Source organism: Octopus bimaculoides, chromosome 18 (assembly GCF_046866305.1).
Source record: "Octopus bimaculoides isolate indiv1 chromosome 18, ASM4686630v1, whole genome shotgun sequence".
NCBI classification, from domain to species: Eukaryota; Metazoa; Mollusca; class Cephalopoda; order Octopoda; family Octopodidae; genus Octopus; species Octopus bimaculoides.
The window spans coordinates 6069651-6090882 of record NC_142945.1 but is presented as its reverse complement, the minus strand read 5'-3'; the positions used below and the strand labels follow the sequence as shown (position 1 = coordinate 6090882).

Here is a 21232-nt window from a genome sequence, read left to right as displayed (position 1 = left end):
CGAAAAAATAAGTACCAGTTACGCACTGAGCTCGATGTAATCGACCTCACCTCCTCCTCCAAAGTTTCAGGCCTTGTGCTTATTGTAGAAAGGATTATTATTATTATTATTATTATTATTATTATTATTATTATTATTATTATTATTAAGATGGCAAGCTGGCAGAATCATTAGCATGCTGGGCAAAATGCTTAGTGGCACTTCATCTTGGCCCTGTTTGGAGGCCCTTCTGCGTTAGGAGAACTGTATCGTCCCTGTATTCATATATTTGGTATGCTGTCTAGTCTTTCCATCATTTCTTCTCCCTGCTTTTTCTTTCCTCCTCAGGTGATTATACATAAACCCTTGTACATTGAAACTTGTCTTACATTGAAACTGATTACAACAAGTTTCATTTATTTATTTTTATGTCCACTTTCCTATGCCGGCATGGGTCAGTTGGGTACTTATTAAAGTATTATTTTACATCTGAATGCCAACCTACACCTATTTTTTGAATGTGGATTCTAAATATTGACTAATTTGTCATCTCAAAAGATGAAGTTATTAGCAAAACAAAATTACGTTTACGATCTTATATTAAATTTATCTTTTCTTATTTTTTTATCCCTATTTCTTTATAACAAGGAGTAAACTGGGGAAAAGATGTCCTGTTGGGCTTGGTGTGGGTTGTGCTATACATTAATATAACCCAGATAAGAAAAAAAAAAAACTTGAGCATTGCTAAATAAACTGAATACCATATGTTTTATATATAACTATGAAAATTTGAAAAACATTGTGTGAAAATATCACAGATGTGTGTTAGTAAAACATTCTAAATTTATACCCTAATAAATATGTAACTCATGCATATTGCCATACATACACATTGAACCAACTCAGGGATTGCCTGTGTGTTTGCTTGATCTGCCACAAAATAGTAGCCAAATCTACCTCAGATCAACACCCCACTATTGCCTTCATCATCATCATCGTTTAATATCTGTTTTCTATGCTGGCTTAGGTTGGTTGGTCTGACAGGAGCTGGCTAGACAGAAGACTGCACCAGGCTTCACTGTCTGTTTTGGCATGGTTTTTTAATGGCTAAATGCCCTTCCTAACACCCTTCGCTCCCTCCACCCAAAAAAAGAAAAGACATATTGGATGATGTAGTCTTTGCAGATGGGGTGATCATGGCTGCAATGCTCAAACAAGGTTGACCTTGGGTTAAACAACAACAACAGCATGTGTGTTTGTAGACTTGATGAAACAAATAGAGAAAATGAGACCCAATATTCACAAGTGAATTGTATTCATCATCATTGTCATAATGTCCTCGTTTTCCATGCTTGCATGGTTCAGACGGAATACATTGATGCAGATTTTCTGTGGCCCCTTGTTATTCCTGTTGCCCTACCTTCACCTAATTCCAAGTAAGGTAATAAATATCTCCTCACAGACGGACACGTTTTCCATTGTAGAACTACGAATGAAAGACACTACTCTGATGCAGGTGGTGCTCGTTTACAACCAATGCTTCTCAACCTTTTTTATCCTTGTGTAACCCTTAAAATGAATTACACATCTCGGAGTTCCTTTTGAGTGTTGGGCCCCCTGGGGCCAAGTGGCCGAGTTCCTTTTGAGTGTTTGGCATCACGTAGGCAATGACCAAGAACCTTTAGCATTATGCTGTGCTTGAGAAGACCCATCAAGCCAAGCAAAATCACAGTCGTGACAGATACCGGTGTCGTCACGCAAATGGCATGTAAAAACAGCCATTACACTTTCGGAGTGGTTGGCGTTAGGAAGGGCATCCAGTTATAGAAAACCATGCCACTCACAAGGCTTTGGTTGACCTGAGGCTATAGTAGAAGACATTTGCCCAAAGCGCCATGCATTGGGACTGAACCCAGAACTATGAGGTTGGGAAGCAAGCTTGCCTATATGTAATATACACATATATATACATGATGATGATTATGTATGTATGTATACAAAATGGCAAGTTGTTGGCCAAAAAAAATCTTGTTTACATTTTAAAACTGTTTCACTGTTTTATTTTTATTTTTTCTCAATTTATGGTAACATATTTTTTAAATATATGAATATATAGATAATATATGTATTTATATATATATATATATATATATATATATATATATATATATATATATACATATATATATATATATATATATGTGCACTCATGATATATAAATGTATATATGTATGTGTATATATATATCTAGATCTGACAGTTTTTGAGAAAACCAAGTGTCGGCCTGGTGACAAAAGAAAACGGTTACGGAACGATAATGCAGGAGATGTTGATGGTTATCTTGGACCCTGGGGCAAATTTGTAGATGAACAAACTGTGATGAAGCCTAATGAGGTAAGTGTGTGTGGTGTCTTGGTAGTAGCTATTTATATCTACATGAGTGGTCTGTTATATACAGCAGTTGTGTTACTATATAACTGATGATATTAGTTAGCATTGCTGCACTGGCATCGTGTCTGTTGAAGAAGATAGTAACTAACTGGACAAATAACTGCGGCCATCTAGTGGTTAGGACACCATGTTGTAGCCATAGTAATAATAATCCAGTTTCAAATCCTGGTTACAGCAGCTCAGCTCTATTTTAGTTGGGCAAATGGTCATGATTGATTGTCATATGGTTAGATCACCAGGTTGGGATCATAATAACCCAGATTTGAATACTGGTTAGGACACTTCAATGTTATTTTAGTTAGGTAAATGACTGCTATTGTCTGATGTAACCCACAATATACCCTGTATAGTGGTTGACATTGGGGAGGGCATTTAGTTGTAGAAATCACGTTGAAACAAACAGCAGAGCTTGGTGCAGGCTTCTAATTTGCCAGTTTCTCTCAAAATGTCTTAACCATGCCAGCATAGAAAATGGAAGTTAAATGATAATGATAACTTACGGATGGAGGCATGGTTGTGTAGCAAATAAGTTTTCTTTGAAACCATGTCATTTTTGTTTCAATCCTGCTGTGTTTTGTGTTGCAAGTGACTTTTGCCTTAGTCTTGTGTAGACTATAATTCTGTGAGTGAAATTTAGTTGAACAGTAACTATAGAAACCCTTTATGTGCATGCGTCTATATTAGGTGGGGGGGAGATTCCTAGTGGTATTTATTCCCTAGGGGAAGTAACTCCCTCAAAACAAAGGTACATAATTTTAAAGTAAGCTTTCGGCCATATGATAGAGAGCTTGGCGAAATACCTACAAGACTCGAGTACTGGAGTTTGGTGTAACTGTCGAAAACCCTTCAGGGCTGTGCTGTAACATGGCCAGAGTTCAGTGAGTGAAACTAGTAAAAGAATATGATTTAGAAATCAGAAACAGCCACAAGAACCACAGAAGTCAACACTATATTTGGTGTGCCATACATATCAATGAATTGATAGATTTTGATCTTGGAATCTTGTAATCGAATCATATGATCAACAATTAGGTGAACATAATGCCGTTGTATTTCTGCACACCAGCACATACAGCCCTCCTCACAATCAATGAAGGAAACTCCTATCCCTTTCGCTCTCACTTTTCTTTTGCTTTTTAACCATTTTAGGAAGAAATGAAGGAACTTGATGAAATCCTCATGAAACGAAACAAAATCAAACGACCTCCAGAAGAGAAAGTCGGCGACGAGAAATCTACATTACATAGTAAGTAGTTCTGTTATTTGGGTGACTTGTATCAATGATTCTTATTCATTGGCTTTCTTTCTCCATTTCTTGTCAGATTTGCATAGAATTATTGGGGTAGATCGTTGTTGCAGCTGTTATAAATAGCTCTAGTCAGCTGATCGCTTAAGCAGTCAGCTGACTAGAGCTATTCTTAACAATTGATACTAAGAAGTAGGTTAAATGTTACACTTGCAAGGGCTGTCTCGTGTTTTGGCAAACTTTGTGAACTGGGATTTGGTTGTTTTCTTTTGAAGGGCAGCCCACATATTTCACAGTGAGCATTCTGTCACTTCTATGACAGCATATTTCATTTCATTTCAACCGATCTACTTCATTTTACTAAAGCAACAGAAATTTATTTTGATTTACCGTAAATCCTTGAGTATAATCTGCATTTTTTTCCCCAAAATTTAAAGGTCAAAATCCCTAGTGCGTACTGTATACGAGGTTAAAAATGAAAAATATTTTCTAAGCAATGTCCGAGTCTCTATTCGCTGTCCAGCAATGTTTATTCAGACGCATTTTGTGATGTCCGGCGCAAAAATACCTTAAGCTATATTTATTTTTCACTGATGTTATTACTGTTATTTCTTTATTTTCTGCAAACAAAGTGCACAAAAAAGCTACACGTTTGCATTATGTTATATTTACAATAATAATAATAAAGGACGTTACCATATATATGTTTACAAACCAAGGATGTTATATAGACCTCTTTGACTCAAGTTAGAGAAGGGGTACGTATTATACATAAGGTTTAGGTTTTTCAGAGGTACAGCCCCCTAGAAATCCCCTGCGTATTATACTCAAGGGCGGACTATACTCGAGGATTTACAGTATATCTAATCTACAGACAATTTTTAAATTTCACTCACCAGCTTATTGTCAAATACAAAACATGCATCAAGTTGAATTGTTACTGGGTGCACACTTCCACTCCCCAGATTTACCTGATATATTGGAACTACCTGTGCTTGTGTAATTTGAACCCTCTGTTTTAAGTTACCTATAAGGTAGATCCTCTTTATTTACCTGAGAGTACAAAGGTTGACATTCAGCAATTTGCTATGCATTTCCTTTATAGACATTATCATGCAGTGATCTTTATCTGCTATTTTAGATTTTTGATTGCCACAGATCTGGCTGTGTGGTAAGAAATATACTTCCTGACCGCATAGTTTTAGCTTCACTCACACTGCATGCCACCTTGGGGAGGTGTCTTCTAATATAGCCTCAGGTCAACCAGAGCCTTGTGACAGAAACTCATAGAAGCTCATCATGTGTGTGTGTGTGTGTCTGGGGGTTGGGTTCAAATGTAGAGTGCTGGGATTAATTTGTTCAACTAAACCTTGTTTGTATTCATGTGTGCAATAAATACTTGTTAAAATGTTCTAAATTATGTGTCTAAGTAGTCTTTGTAAAACCTTCTCTTCATTTCTGATTTGCAGTCAAAGATGCCACAGACTACCAAGGCCGTTCCTTCTTACACCCTCCACATGATGTTGGCGTTAACCTCAAATCTGAAGATCCACCAGAGAAGTGTTTCATTCCCAAAAAACTTATCCACACATGGACAGGTCACAACAAAGGGATTTCTGCTATCCGCTGGTTCCCTAGATATGCTCATCTTATGTTGTCTTGCAGCATGGACTCTAAGATCAAAGTAAGTAATAACTACTCTTTCACTTGCAATGGTCAAAACTCCCATGAAAATTACTTTTATATGTATATAAAGATGCAGGTATGGGTGAGTAGTTTAGGAGTTTGTTTCCCAACTGTGTGATTTGGGGTTCAGTCTCACTACATGGCACTTTTGAGCTAGTGTCTTCTACAACAGCTACAGGTTAACTAAAGACTTGTGAGTGGATTTGGTAGATAGAAATGGTATATTATTGCCATAATATAATGCTTCCAGTACACTCACCAGACGTGACACCGGCATCAGCCACAACTATAATTTCATTTCGCTTGACGAATCTTCTCAAGCATGGCATATTGCCAACAGTCTCAGTCACTTGTCATCAGCTGTGTGGCCCAATGTTCGAAGGGTGCTTTTTATGTGCCACCAGCACAAGTGTCCATTATGTGACACCAGCATCATATATATTTTTCTGTGTATCTATATGCGTAGTAGTCAGTGGGAATGACATGAAGATCTCAAAGTCCATTTTTGTTTTCCATCTCGGAAAATAACTTGATTAATTACCTGTTAATAGATACCACTGATTACCGACAGTTATTTGATAGTTTATGTGATTTATTTCCCGCATGTCATCCTTATTATATTGGTGCTTATCTATGTCTATCTATATATGTAACTGAATTGCTACCTGCTGTTCCTCTCTCCACCCGTCACTCCCTCTGTAAGTACCTCATACCTTACACAGTCCTTTACACCAACCACCTCCCTGAAGTAATTCATACTCTTACGTCAACCACCTGTGTAAAGGAATGGAATAGAATGTGTAAAAGAGAAACCGAAAGACAGACAGACAGATAATATTTTTCTGGCAGATGAGAATATTTATTGTGTGGTTTACTTGCTCCGTCGCTGCCTAACTATATAGCTTCCACCATCACCTCCACCACCATCGCATCCGCCATAAGGTGACAGCAATGTACGTTGTTGAGTTTCAGTGGCAGCATCTACAGGATCATTCAACCTGCTCGAAATAACAGCCATATATTCTATACTTTACCATTTTAAATAACAGATATATATAAAGAATATACTGGGCAACAAAGTGTTCCTGATATACAAAAAGATGGGATGGTCAGAACACTCTCATCAGGAGTCTGTTCAACTAGAGATGATTTGGAGCTAAATTATGTCCAAGTTTACTTTGAATTTATGCAGGTCAGCACCTGCTTACACACTTGACCTCTTAAAAATAGCAGCAAAATTTTTCTCAGATCACAGCTGTTTCAAATTAGGAAAAAACACTGGGATAATCACACACACACACACATGTATGTATATACACACACCTGTAGCTTATATCCTCCTATCCCATCTCGCTACATGTATCGTTTCTGTATACAATTTAGTTAATTTTAGAGCTTTAATCATTCAATAAAATGACACACATGAATAATTAACGGCAGCTTTATTTACTGCTCATAGTGTCTTCTGTGTTGGTCTTTGGATGAAGAATAAGAAAGCAGCAATTTAAACAGACTAGAAGAGAAGAATTCTGGGGTCTGTGACAAAACAACTGGTACATATCGATCTGTGACTAGGCCATCACAACTGAGGAAAAAATTCTTCCTAAATTCATGGCTGCAAATCTGCATCTTCAATCTGCACGGCTGCTGAATGGAAAGATGAGAATGCAGTTGTCACCACAACTGCTCCAACATTCTGAACTGACTGCCAAAACACCCACCTTTTATAAATACTCATTAGAACGTTCTAGAAAGTTGAATCACATGGAGGCTTGACACTGATTGGTCTGTTAATTGACCAATCATGTGAAACGATAGTGATCTCAGCAGGGTATCTGCATAGCTGTCCAACAGTTTGGTTTTTGAATCTACTACACTTTCAACTGAAATTGCACAATGTGCACCATTTCAAACCATAATGGTAACTGGGGGGGGGGGGGGGGCAGACAGTAAAGCATTAGCTACATGAAGACACCGTTACCACCCTAACAACTGTGTAAAACAGTGGTCCTCAACTATTTTTTATTATAAGGAATTCATCATTTAACATCCATTTTCCATGCTGGCATAGGATGGACGGTTTGACTGGAGACTGGCAAACCAGGAGGCCACACCAGGCTCCGGTCTGGCAATGTTTCTTCAGCTGGATGCCCTTCCTAATGCCAACCACTCTGAGAGTGTAGTGGGTGCTTTTTACGTGCCACTGGCATGGGAGCCAGTCAGACGGCACTAGCATCGGTCAAAGAAATTAAAATATTTTTTTGTTTTGTAGAAATATTACCAATTCATAGCACATGAATTTTAGCAGCAAAATCTCGTGTGGACCCTAAAGTTTCATATGAACCCCTTAAGAACCACATAAGTGCGAAGAGGTTTTTCTACCGTGGCCTGTATCCATGTATGTGTTTACATCTATGTTCCAATCTGAAAGTTCTTACAAAAGCAAAACAACAACGAGATTCATTTTACAGTAATTTGTTTATTAATATGACTTCACTATCAACTGCATCTATTTATATCTGTTGATCTGTCTGTCTATTTATCTATCTATCTCTGTTATCTGATCTGTCAATACTGTTAAACATTAAAACCTAAAACAGCAACATAACTCACATTGTTAATATTATTCTGACAGTTATTTTACTTCTCTCAATCTCTCTCTCTCGCTCTCTCTCTCTCTCTCTCTCTCTCTCTCTTTTTTAATATCTCGTCATTTAGTTAATATCGGTTTCTCGCACTCTTGTAATCCACATTTAACTGCATAGACACCATACCACCAATATGTGTGTGTGTGTGTGTGTGAGCATATATGTATATGTGTGTGCATATGCACATGTGTACGTGTATATGTGTGTGTGTATGTATGTATGTGTTTGTGTGTGTAGGTGTGTGTGTATGCATATATATGTGTGTGAATGTATATGTATGTATGTATATATGTGTGTGGGTGTGTCTATATATGTATATGTTTGTGTGTATGTACGTGTGTGTGTCTATATATGTATATGTTTATGTGTATATGTGTATGTATATATATATGTGTGTGTCTGTATATATGTATGTATATGTGTGTGTCTGTATATATGTATATGTTTGTGTGTATATATGTATGTCTGTTCTATGTATGCGTGTGTTATTTCTTTACTACCCACAAAGGGGCTACACACAGAGCGGACAAACAAGGACAGACAAACGGATTAAGTCAATTATATCGACCCCAGTGCGTAACTGGTACTTATTTAATCGACCCCGAAAGGATGAAAGGCAAAGTCGACCTCGGCGGAATTTGAACTCAGAACGTAGCGGCAGACGAAATACCGCTAAGCATTTCGGCCCCGGCGTACTAACGTTTCTGCCAGCTCGCCGCCTTAGAAACGCGTGTGTGTGTGTGTATGTGTTCATAATATTGTTATAAATGCTGACAGAAGTGGCACCTTAAAATAATTGGTAATTAGATAGTGTATATGTAGAAAGAACTGCAAGTCCTGCCAGCGGTTAGACAGATTGTAGTAAGTAGATCCGAAGATGAAATAGATAAATGCAATGTAGTAGTAGTAGTAGTAGTAGTAGTAGTAGTAGTAGTAGTCTTGACACAAAGCAGTCAACAGGTTGGATGCCGGATTTTTGGTTAGATACACTAAATCATGCATAATGGCCAACATAATTTAACGCCTTCCCAGCTGATTATGTAATTGGTGTAGCTATGTGTGATAGCAATAGCCACCCAGCTGGGAGAAGTTACCAGCTGACCAGGACCAGAATAATGTTTGTGTTGTAGCCCATATGCAATCTTATCATCAGCTAGGGGTCAGCAAAAAGTGAGGGGTTTTTTTTGGGGGGGGGGGGGGGTTAATGAAATGCTTACTTAGTCACACTGATATGAAATTAGTCATGCACGACCGCACAGTTTTTGAGATTTCAATGGTGTGATCATTCTTTTACTTGTCTCAGTCATTTGACTGTGGCCATGCTGGAGCAGCGCCTTTAGTCGAGCAAATCGACCCCAGGACTTATTCTATTGGCCTCTTTTGCCAAACCACTAAGTTACGGCGACATAGACACACCAACATCGATTGTCAAGCAATGGTGGGGGGGGAGACAAACACATCATCATCATCATCATCGTTTAACGTCCGCTTTCCATGCTAGCATGGGTTGGACGATTTGACTGAGGACTGGTGAAACCGGATGGCAACACCAGGCTCCAGTCTGATTTGGCAGAGTTTCTACAGCTGGATGCCCTTCCTAACGCCAACCACTCAGAGAGTGTAGTGGGTGCTTTTACGTGTCACCCGTACGAAAACGGCCACGCTCGAAATGGTGTCTTTTATGTGCCACCCGCACAAGCCAGTCCAGGGGCACTGGCAACGATCTCGCTCGAAAATCCTACAGGAGCCAGTCAGGCGGTACTGGCAACGGCCACGCTCAAAATGGTGCATCTCATGTGCCACCCGCACAAGAACCAGTCCAGGGGCACTGGCAACGATCTTACTTGGCTTGCCGGGTCTTCTCACGCACAGCCCATTTCCAAAGGTCTCGGTCCGTAGTCATCGCCTCGGTGAGGCCCAATGTACGAAGGTCTTGCCTCACCACCTCAGCCCAGGTCTTCCTGGGCCTACCTCTTCCACGGGTTCCCTCAACTGTTAGGGTGTGGCACTTTTTCACGCAGCTATCCTCCTCCATTCTCACCACATGTCCATACCAGCGCAATCGTCTCTCTTGCACGCCACAACTGATGCTTCTAATGTTCAGCTTTTCTCTCAAGATACTTACACTCTGACGGGTATTCACATTGACATTACACATCCAACGGAGCATACTGGCTTCATTCCTTGCGAGCTTACGTATGTCCTCAGCAGTTACAGCCCATGTTTCACTGCCATGTAGCATGGTTGTTCGTACGCATGCGTCATACAGTCTGCCTTTTACTCTGAGTGAGAGTCCCTTTGTCGCCAGCAGGGGTAAGAGCTCTCTAAACTTTGCCCAGGCTATTCTTATTCTAGCAGCTACACTTTCAGCGCACCCACCCCCACTACTAACTTGGTCGCCCAGATAGCGGAAGCTATCGACTACCTCTAGTTTTTCACCCTGGAATGAGATAGAAGTTGTTGTTTCCTGTTTGTTTACACAAACATATATATATATATATATATATATGGGAGAATTTACGAAAAAGCAGCAGACGGAGACAGGTGGTGTAAACAACAAATGGATGTATTAGTTTAACGCTCTTGAATAGAGAAAGTCTTTAACGTTTTGAGCTGCGCTCTTCAACTGAAAGGAGCACGGAAATAAACAAGGAGAGAAAAAAATATAAATGTAGTGGTCAGCGATCTATCATGGCGAATGCATGACTAATTTCATATCAGTGCGACTAAATAAGCATTTCATTTGGCAGAGAAATCATCATCATCATTGTTTAACGTCCGCTTTCCATGCTAGCATGGGTTGGACGATTTGACTGAGGACTGGTGAAACCGGATGGCAACACCAGGCTCCAATCTAATTTGGCAGAGTTTCTACAGCTGGATGCCCTTCCTAACGCCAAGGCCCTTAAAGGGTTCAAACCTCTCAGCTGTGGTGGTTAACTGACAGATATGGAGTACTTGTTGCAAAGATATGTTTCATAAAGAAAGCTGTGGTGGTTTGCAATATTAGTAGCTTTTGGAGTTAGTAAAGATTTGCTTTCTGGATTTCTTAACTATTTGACTTCTTTTTTTAATTTTTTTTTTTTTTAAATTCATTATGCACTTCCTGCAAACAGTGTTGGCTTTCTGCTTAGTAACATACCTCAACTCTCATACATACCTATCTTTATTCTGTTGTGATAAATATTTTTAACCTACTGCTACTGCAGCATATATATATTAGTGTGTGTGTGTGTCATTATCACCTCTTCCATACTTGCATGGGTTAAATGATATGTATGTATGTATTTATGTGTGTGTATATACCTATACATACTTACATATATATATATATATATATATATATACATACATATATACATATATTCATGTATGGTATGTACATGTGTGTGTGCGTGTTCTGTATGTATGTATGTATGTATGGGTTGTATGTATATGTATGTGTTTATGTTGTGTGTGTGTGTATATATGTATGGTATGTATGTGTATTAATTATAATCTAACATTTTCCTCCACCCTGCATTACTGTTTCTGAATATAACAGGTCTCTAAGAAAACCCATTGTGTTTTGTATTTGTGTGTGTGTATGTGTATGCATGTGTGTGTATGTGTGTACATGCGTGTGTGTGTGTGTGTGTGTGTGTGAGCATGTATGGATGTGTATCTATCAGTCTGTGTGCGCTTCAGTCTATCCACATATATGTCTGTGTCTTTGTCTCACTATCTATTTGCATTCATGGGTGTGTCTACGTGCGTGTATATTTATACACTTGGAGGGAGATGTTGTTGATGTGTGTGTGTGTGTTTGTTTGTTTTCATGTACTCTCCTGCTTTCTCACCTTTCTTCTATTTCTCCCATTACCTCTCTCTTTAATACCGTTCTTCCAACTTTCTGTTTTTATCTTACGTTTCTGTTTTTTCTAGCAGGGTGGGTGTCATGCTATCTCACCCTCTATCTCTTTAAATGCTTCTTTGAACCTTTAACATTTAAACCCGCCCTTATCCTTCCCAAATATTCTGCATGTTTTAATTTCAAACCAACCAGATCCAGCCTCTCACACCTACCCTACAATGTCATTCTGAAAATAATCAATGACATCATCAGAATCGCAAAGCTACAAGATAACTCCTGATTACTGTATTTTAACGTGTATAAGGAACCCTTTTTTGTCAAGAATTAGGTTTAAAAAATATGGGAGTTTCTTATACATGGATAGTATTATAATCTTTTACAAAGCCTTTTTTTTTCAAATTTAAGCACTCCAAATTGGAGGGTTCCTTATACACAAGGGTTCTTTATACACGGTAACTCAAAATAATGTGAATAAATGAGCAGAAGAAAGACAAGGAAAAAATAAAAACGGAAAAGTAAAATAAAGGGGTAAAAAAGAAAGAAAATTCACAACGACATACCGGTTAAGACAATCTTTTGCACTTCCTGCATGGATGGTAAACCAGGGATCATTTAAAAATAATTTTCAGTTCCTTTTTTATCATTATTATTATTATTATTATCGTCATCATCATCTTGCTTTGTAGATTTGGGAAGTGTACAATCAACGTCGGTGTGTGAGGACATATTTGGGACACAAACAAGCAGTCAGAGACATTTGCTTCAATAACGATGGCACCAGTTTCCTCAGCTGTGCTTATGACAGATATTGTAAACTCTGGGATACTGAAACGGGTAAAACCCTTTTTTTTTTTCATTGTTCGTCACATTTGAAATACACCACTTTGACACAACTTTTAACCTTTTTTTTGCTTCTTGTTGTTTAACCCCAGTTCAGCCTTGGTCAAAACATACCTGTAATCAAAGGTATTCCTTTGATGAAAACTTGAGCAAGTGTCTGTTATACCCTTGGTCTAACCAAAGCCTTGTGAATAGATTTGGTCAGTAGAAACTAAAAGAAGCTCATCTTGTATGTGTGTTGTGTATGCATGTGTGTTTGTGTAGGCCTAACTCATCATCATCATCGTTTAATGTCCGCTTTCCATTCTGGCATGGGTTGGACGATTTGACTGAGGACTGGTGGAGCCCGAAGGCGACACCAGGCTCCAATCTGATTTGGCAGAGTTTCTACAGCTGGATGCCCTTCCTAATGCCAACCACTCCGTGAGTGTAGTGGGTGCTTTTACGTGCTACCGGCACGAAGGCCAGTCAGGCGGGTACTGGCAACAGCCACACTCAAAATGATGTATTTTACGTGCCACCGGCACTGGCAACGATCTCGCTCGAATGTCTTTACACCGGCACATTAGCTGGGCACAGGTGCAATCACAATTTCGCTTTCGCTTGCCCCTACACCTAATAACCAATTGATTTAGCAATCCAGGCTTCATCTCTGTGAGGTGGGGCCCAGTGTGCAGTAATGTTGTTGAGAGGAAGGCCCCAAAACAGCACACATTCTCTCCTGATGACTCCATAAGCTTGCTAGCATCTTGTATGCAGAGCTTTGAACTAACAGCACTTGCATCTGCAAGTTGTTTGCAAAAAAATCAAGCAGTGTCATTTATTTCCAGTATTCTGCAAAAACATGTCTGGCCTTAGAAAAAATTGTGTCAATGAATTCTGTCTGACCCGTGCAAACACCAAGATGCTCATACACACACACATATGATGGTCTTCCACACAGTTTCCATTTACCAAATTTATTCACAAAGCATTGATCAGCTTGGGGCTATAGTAGAAAACACTTGTTCAAGGTGCCACTCAGTAGGACTGAAACCAAAACCATATGTACACTCACATTCCTTTTTCTCTCTTTTGCACACACACACACACACACACACACACACACACACACTTTCAATGTCTAGGTTTGAACCAGTTACCCTTGCTTTGTACTCAGGTACTCTGCCTCCTCCTCCTCCTCCTCCCTACACGAACTGTGCTAAACGGAGAAGATCGTTTCTTGCTGATCTTCTGTGTTGACAGAAAATATTTTACCAGTTCATTTATTTATACATCATTCCTCGACAACAATCTGACATCAACCATTACCTAACTCTAACAGCAACAACATCAACCACCTTAACTGCAACAACAACAACAACAACATCAAAAAGACAATAACAACTACCTCCTAACTCTTCATTATCTGGGTTATTCTGACATTTCTGCTCAAAACACAACACCTCTTTGATGTTTGTGTATGTGATAAAGAGGGAGGGATAGAGAGAGAGAGAGAAAGAGAGACAGAGAGATTGAGATGGGTAGGGGTAGGTATGTTTGCATAAAGGTATATCTGGGATTTGGGGGGTGGGGTTATTATATTTTGCTGTTGTTTTTTGGGTGATTTTTGTATATTTTTGTTTTACATTCTTGACGACATATTCTTTAGCCTTTCATCTTTTAGTGTTATTGTATATTATTACGTGTGTGTGTTGTGTGTGTATGTAAATATGTACACCCATCTGTGTGTGAACTGCACAAAACCTACTCACCTCACTCTCTCACTAACTGAATCCACCTTCATTTGTTATTCTCATCAAAATACCAAACTCTCATTACTTTGCTGTCTTTGAGCAAATCAGTTGGTCTGAAGTAAATTAAGGAATCACTTAGCAATACTTACCAAATTCTTACATGTATCTCTTGTTTGTTTAGCATATCATCTTGCTTCTACGAGCTAGAGCTTCAACCTTGCTTTAAACATGAGCCAACCACAAGCACCTCTAGGTGGTTGATCAGGTGGGAGAAATAGCAGCTAAACCTCCTTTAAATCACAGCCTATTGTCTTAACGAAATAAAGGACATGTTGGATAATGTAATTGTAGGATATTGCCTTGCTTTGGGTCCTCAGTTCCTTGTTAGTGTTCTAGGGTGGTGAAATGGTAGAATGCATCACATTAGTTGTTCCAGCTCTGAGTTCAAATTCCACAGAAGTCAACATTGCCTTTCATCTTTTGGAGGTGGATGATCAATAAGTAAGGCCTCCAGACATCTCCCCTGTCCCACCCTCTCTCTCTCTGAATAGGTTACAATGTGCCATGAGAAGGGTCATGGAAGACCACTTGTAACCACCCTCTTTCAGAAATGGAGAAAGGTTTTTTTTTTTTTTCACATGCTGGGTCTGGGGGAAAGGGCAGTGCCCTGCCCCAGCAAGGCCTTCTGGACTAGTGAAATAAAACTGAAGATATTGTTGTTCTTTCCAAACCTTAGTAAGTCAACATTTCTACAAAGAAAGATATCAACAGAGAGGGAATTTCATTGACTAACATTCTGGGAAGGAAGGAAGGAAGGATTGGGCCTAGTGATTAGTTTTGTTATTTTTGTAATTTTTTTTTTTCTATTTTGTAGGTAAATGTATTTCTCCCTTTTCAAGTCGTAAAGTACCGTATTGCGTGAAATTCAATCCTGATGAAGATAAACAGAATTTATTTGTAGCAGGAACTTCAGACAAGAAAATTGTTTGTGTAAGTAGAGAGCATCTTCTTTTGATGTGTGTGTGTGTGTGTGTGTGTGTGTGTGTGTGTGATTATTATTTACTGTTATCTCTTTTCTTCATCTTTCTTTTCTTCCCTCCCTCCCCCTCCACTTTTTGGCTGCGGTCATAGTTATTTGCTGCAGTATTAGAATTCAAGAAACCGCAAAGTGAAATACATCTGTTGTCGTTGTTGTTGTTGTTATTCAAATATAAAAAATAAAAACAGAAAAATAAAAGGAATCCATATTGTGATGATTCTCACTGATGTCACCTTTGTCTTTCATGCTTTTTCCATCAATAGAATAAAGTACCAGTTATGTATCAGGGTCAGTAGTGTTGACTGTCCCCTCCTTCCCCAATTGCTGGCCTTGGGCCAAAATATGGAATCATTATTATTATCATGGAGTGAGAGAGCAACACATGCCGTGTGTGTGCATGCATGCATCTTTGTGTCTGTTTGTTCCCTAGATAACCAGTGTTGGTGTGTTTATGTCCCCATAACTTGGCGTTCAGGACAAGAGACTGACAGAACAAGTACCGTGCTTTAAAACAATAAGTTCTGGAGTCGATTCATTCTTCAAAGCTGTGCCCCAGCATGGGCACAGTTTCACGACTGAGACAAAGTAAAATATAAATGATAAAAAGTGTTAACTCAAAAAAGAAGGTTCCGGAATGTTTCCAGCAATGGAAGCAATGCTGGATAAAGTGTGTGGTTTCAGAAGGAGATTAAATGCTGAATTGTAGTTTTCTTTTTATAGCCTGTCCGGATGCTTTTAACTCAGGCTTAGTATATGCCACACCCAGTGCTTATTGTATTTTTAAACACCACATGTCCATTGGGAGTATTAACTCCAGACAAATACCACAGTAATGTTTATTTAATTTCCTTCTTTCCCAGTGGGACATTCGCTCTGGTGATATCATGCAGGAATATGATCGTCATTTAGGCGCTGTAAATACCATAACTTTTGTTGACCAAAATCGCAGATTTGTTACAACTTCAGATGACAAAAGTCTCCGTGTCTGGGAATGGTAAGTTCCATGATACAGCAATTTTTAGTGCTGGATTTTCTTTTTCTTCTTTTCCTTCATGTCCTTTTTTTTTTTTTTCCGTGATGATAATAATAAAATAATGATTGCTAATTTTGGATCGCAAAATGGATTGTCTATCATTATATCATTTCTTGTTTCAGTCCTTCAGTGTTGTTTTGTCTTATTTTCAGGGATGTACCAGTTGATTTCAAGTACATTGCAGACCCTTCAATGCATTCCATGCCAGCTGTCACCTTGTCACCAAACGGTAAGTTTCTGGTGGGAGTTTTTCATATTACGATAAGAATGTAGATGTGAATATGTACTTTATGTCTACAGGCCCACACCTTCATTTGCTTGTTTATTTCTCTGCATATTAATTCTTCAGCTGTCTGTGAGAACTCCTGTATACTCACGACCTAGTTCTCAGCTGTATCTATTGAAGAAGACTTAGAAAAGAAATTTCTAACATGGAAATAAAGCTTAGAATCAAGAAGTTTCAAAGTTAACATCACTAAAGCAGAATAAAATTCTGGGTCACAATGACCTCATACTTGCTCAAAATAACTTAGACTACCTCATCAGCATGACATAGACCACAATATTGCCATACTATGTTACTATACTATTTTGGCACTCCTTCGGTTACAATAACGAGGGTTCCAGTTGATCCGATCAGTGGGACAGCCTGCTCTTAAAATTAATGTACAAGTGGCTGCGCACTCCATAGCCAAACGTGCCCTTAATATAGTTCTCAGGGAGATTAAGCGTGACAAACAATGTGACGAGGCTGGTCCTTTGAATTACAGGTACAACTTGTTTTTGCCAGCTGAGTGAACTGGAGCAACATGAAATGAAGTGTCTTGCTCAAGGACACAACACACCTCTGGGAATCGAACTCATGAACTTACAATCATAAGTCAGCTACCCTAACCACTGAGTCACACACCTTCACTATGATATTACTGTAGTGAATATACATTAACATATAACATGCGGTCAAAATGACCTGTAGCATATTGATAGAATAATCCTTTCTATTATAGGCACAAGGGCTGAAATTTGGGGGAGGGGGATAGTTGATTACATCGACCCCCAGTACTTGACTGGTACTTAATTTATCGACCCCAAAAGGATGAAAGTCAAATTCAACCTGGGTGGAATTTGAACTCAGAACGTAAAGACAGACGAAATACCGCTAAGCATTTCGCCCGTCGTGCTAAAGATTCTGCCAGTTTGCCACCTTCATATTTTGCTCGAATAATACATAAGACATTGCTATATTTAAAAAATTCTTTTTTTCTAATTTTAGGGAAATGGTTAGCGTGTCAATCGATGGACAACAAGATCTGTATATTCAATGTTCTCAACAGATTTAAATTCATGAAGAAAAAGATGTTTACAGGGCACATGGTAAATATAAAGTTTTTTTTTTTTTTTCTTGACAACACGTGAATTATTTTCTCAGCTTATATTTCTTGTAAAAATATAAGCTGAGAAAAATATAAACAAAAATATAATTTGCTGTTGATTTTAGCTTTTCCAATATTACATTTATAACAGTGTGCTGTACTTCTTCAGTTTGAATAAATTCCTTGTAAGGTTTTACAAGACTAGAACAGCCATTGATATATCATCATCATCATCATTTAACGTCCATATAATACGCTGGCATGGGTTGGACAGTTTGACAGGATCTAGTGGGTTCACAGACTGCATCATGTTCCCATGTCTGTTTGGCATGGTTTCTACAACTGGATGCCCTTCCTTATGCCAACCACTTTATATTGTATACTGGGTGCTTTTGTGTGTGTGTGTGTGTGTGCACCACTAGCACCCGTGAGGTTACTGGGCAGCTTACATGACTATGAACCCCAAATGGGGGAGGGAGAACTTAATGTGGTAGAGAAGGGGGTAATGCATGAGAGAAAAGAACCAGAGCAGAACAGGTTTCTTGCTGCATTTACCGTCTGCTTTCCATGTGTGTGTGTGTGTGTGTGTGTATCTTTAAAATTACATCACAAACCAGATTTAATGTCAAGAGCAAAAGAATAGAGAGACAACTTAAAAATGCATTACTAGATTCTAAAAACGTTATCAATTTATGCATGCAACAGAATAACATTGTAGAAATGATGCATTCTACCTTAGGCAGAAGGCGAGCAGGTGTGTTGTCGACTACATCAAGTCTAGTTCTTGACTATTTCTTTATTATATTGAAGCCAGAGAGAGAAGAGGCCAAGTCAATCTGGTGAGAATTTTTGAGATTGTAAAGGGACATAACGAAATACTATACAACATTGTTTAATGCTCCACCAAATCTACCGTCCAATGTTTGTTATTTCAGAAAGTAGGAAAAAAAACCTAGAAGCGGTGTTTTTTTTTCGTTTGTTTTTTTTTGCAATTTGTGGTTGTATATATGTACAAGTGGCATGTATGTATACTAATTGCTATAAAATGTAAACATTTTTTTTCTCTCTTCTTTCTTTCACTCTCTAGGTTTCGGGATATGCTTGTACAACTGACTTTTCTCCTGATATGAGGTAAATATTTACATTCATATTTTGGGGGGGGGGGTTATGTCTTAATGAAGCACAGGCATGGCTGTGTGGTTAAGAAGCTTGCTTTGCGACAATGCGGTTTTAGGTTCAGTCCCACTGAAGAGAAACTTAGGCAAGTGTCTTCTAATATTACCCCAGGTAACCAATGCCTTGTGAGTGAATTTGTTTAATGGAAACTGTGTGGAAGCTCATTGTGTGTTAGTGTTTGTGCCTTGCACCCACACCATTTCTTGACGACCAGAGTCGGTTTGTTTATGTCCTTATAACTTAGCAGGCTGGTAAAAGAACTAATAGAGTAACTACTGGGGTCGGTGTGTATATATATGTATGTACGTATGTTTGTATATATATGTATGTACGTATGTTTGTATATATATGTATGTACGTATGTTTGTATATATATGTATGTACGTTTGTTTGTATATATATGTATGTACGTATGTTTGTATATATATGTATGTACGTATGTTTGTATATATATGTATGTACGTATGTATATATATATATATGTATGTACGTATGTATATATATATATATATGTATGTACGTATGTATATATATATATGTATGTACGTATGTATATATATATATATGTATGTACGTATGTATGTATATATATATATATGTATGTACGTATGTATATATATATATGTACGTATGTATATATATGTATGTACGTATGTATATATATGTATGTACGTATGTATATATATGTATGTACGTATGTATATATATGTATGTACGTATGTATATATATGTATGTACGTATGTATATATATGTATGTACGTATGTATATATATGTATGTACGTATGTATATATATGTATGTACGTATGTATATATATGTATGTACGTATGTATATATATGTACGTATGTATATATATGTACGTATGTATATATATATATATGTACGTATGTATATATATATATATGTACGTATGTATATATATATATGTACGTATGTATATATATATGTACGTATGTATATATATATATGTACGTATATGTATATATATATATGTACGTATGTATATATATATATATGTACGTATGTATATATATATATATGTACGTATGTATATATATGTATGTATGTATGTATGTATATATATGTATGTACGTATGTATATATATATATGTACGTATGTATGTATATATATGTATGTACGTATGTATGTATATATATGTATGTACGTATGTATATATATATGTACGTATGTATATATATATGTACGTATGTATATATATATATATGTACGTATGTATATATATATATATGTACGTATGTATATATATATATATATGTACGTATGTATATATATATATATATGTACGTATGTATATATATATATATATATGTACGTATGTATATATATATATATATGTACGTATGTATATATATATGTACGTATGTATATATATATGTACGTATGTATATATATATGTACGTATGTATATATATATATATATGTACGTATGTATATATATATATATATATATATATATATGTACGTATGTATATATATATATATATGTACGTATGTATATATATATATATATGTACGTATGTATATATATATATATATATGTACATATGTATGTATATATATATATATGTACATATGTATGTATATATATATATATGTACATATGTATGTATATACATATATATGTACATATGTATATATCTGGGTGTGTGTGTTTATGTATGTACATATGAGTCTGTGTATGTATATATATGTACATATGTATGTGTGTGTATGTATGTACATATGTATATGTGTGTGTATCTGTGTACATACATATATATATATTTGTGTGTTTTTGTATGTACATTATATTTATATGTATGTGTATATGTGTTTGTGTGTGTGTGTGTATAATCTTATCTGGGTTGTTTATTTTTCGTTAATGTTGTCATGGTTACATAAGCAAAGTTGTTGGCAGTGATAGTGCAGAGAACAAAGAACTTTGTTCCAGACTGAAATTGCAGAGAAATTTGATAAATCCATTTCTATTTTGGAGACAACGACATCAGTTATGGTGGGGGAACAGGTGGGATGGACAACACGGGGAAGAGGCAGGGGTGAGTTGGGGGCTGAGAAGTTTGTGGAAGGGGTTGGTTGGGGCATGAGATACATATTGGGTGAATGAGGTTTTACTTGAAATACATCATTCAGTTTTCTTAATTGTCAGT

At 37.4% G+C, this 21232-nt stretch overlaps 1 protein-coding gene across 4 annotated transcripts in view; it reads left to right on the top strand.

Annotated features, from left to right (window-relative positions):
* LOC106870024 (pre-mRNA-processing factor 17) overlaps positions 1-21232 on the top strand; it is a 76386-nt gene that overhangs the window by 53104 nt on the left and 2050 nt on the right. For all 4 annotated transcript variants that reach the window (XM_089365680.1, XM_089365679.1, XM_089365678.1 and 1 more), the window contains 9 exons: positions 2232-2374; positions 3581-3677; positions 5147-5361; positions 12551-12698; positions 15315-15430; positions 16340-16473; positions 16665-16741; positions 17786-17886; positions 18973-19016. In XM_089365680.1, the coding sequence (XP_089221806.1) occupies positions 2232-2374; positions 3581-3677; positions 5147-5361; positions 12551-12698; positions 15315-15430; positions 16340-16473; positions 16665-16741; positions 17786-17886; positions 18973-19016 (1075 nt within the window). The remainder of the gene's footprint in view (positions 1-2231; positions 2375-3580; positions 3678-5146; positions 5362-12550; positions 12699-15314; positions 15431-16339; positions 16474-16664; positions 16742-17785; positions 17887-18972; positions 19017-21232) is intronic.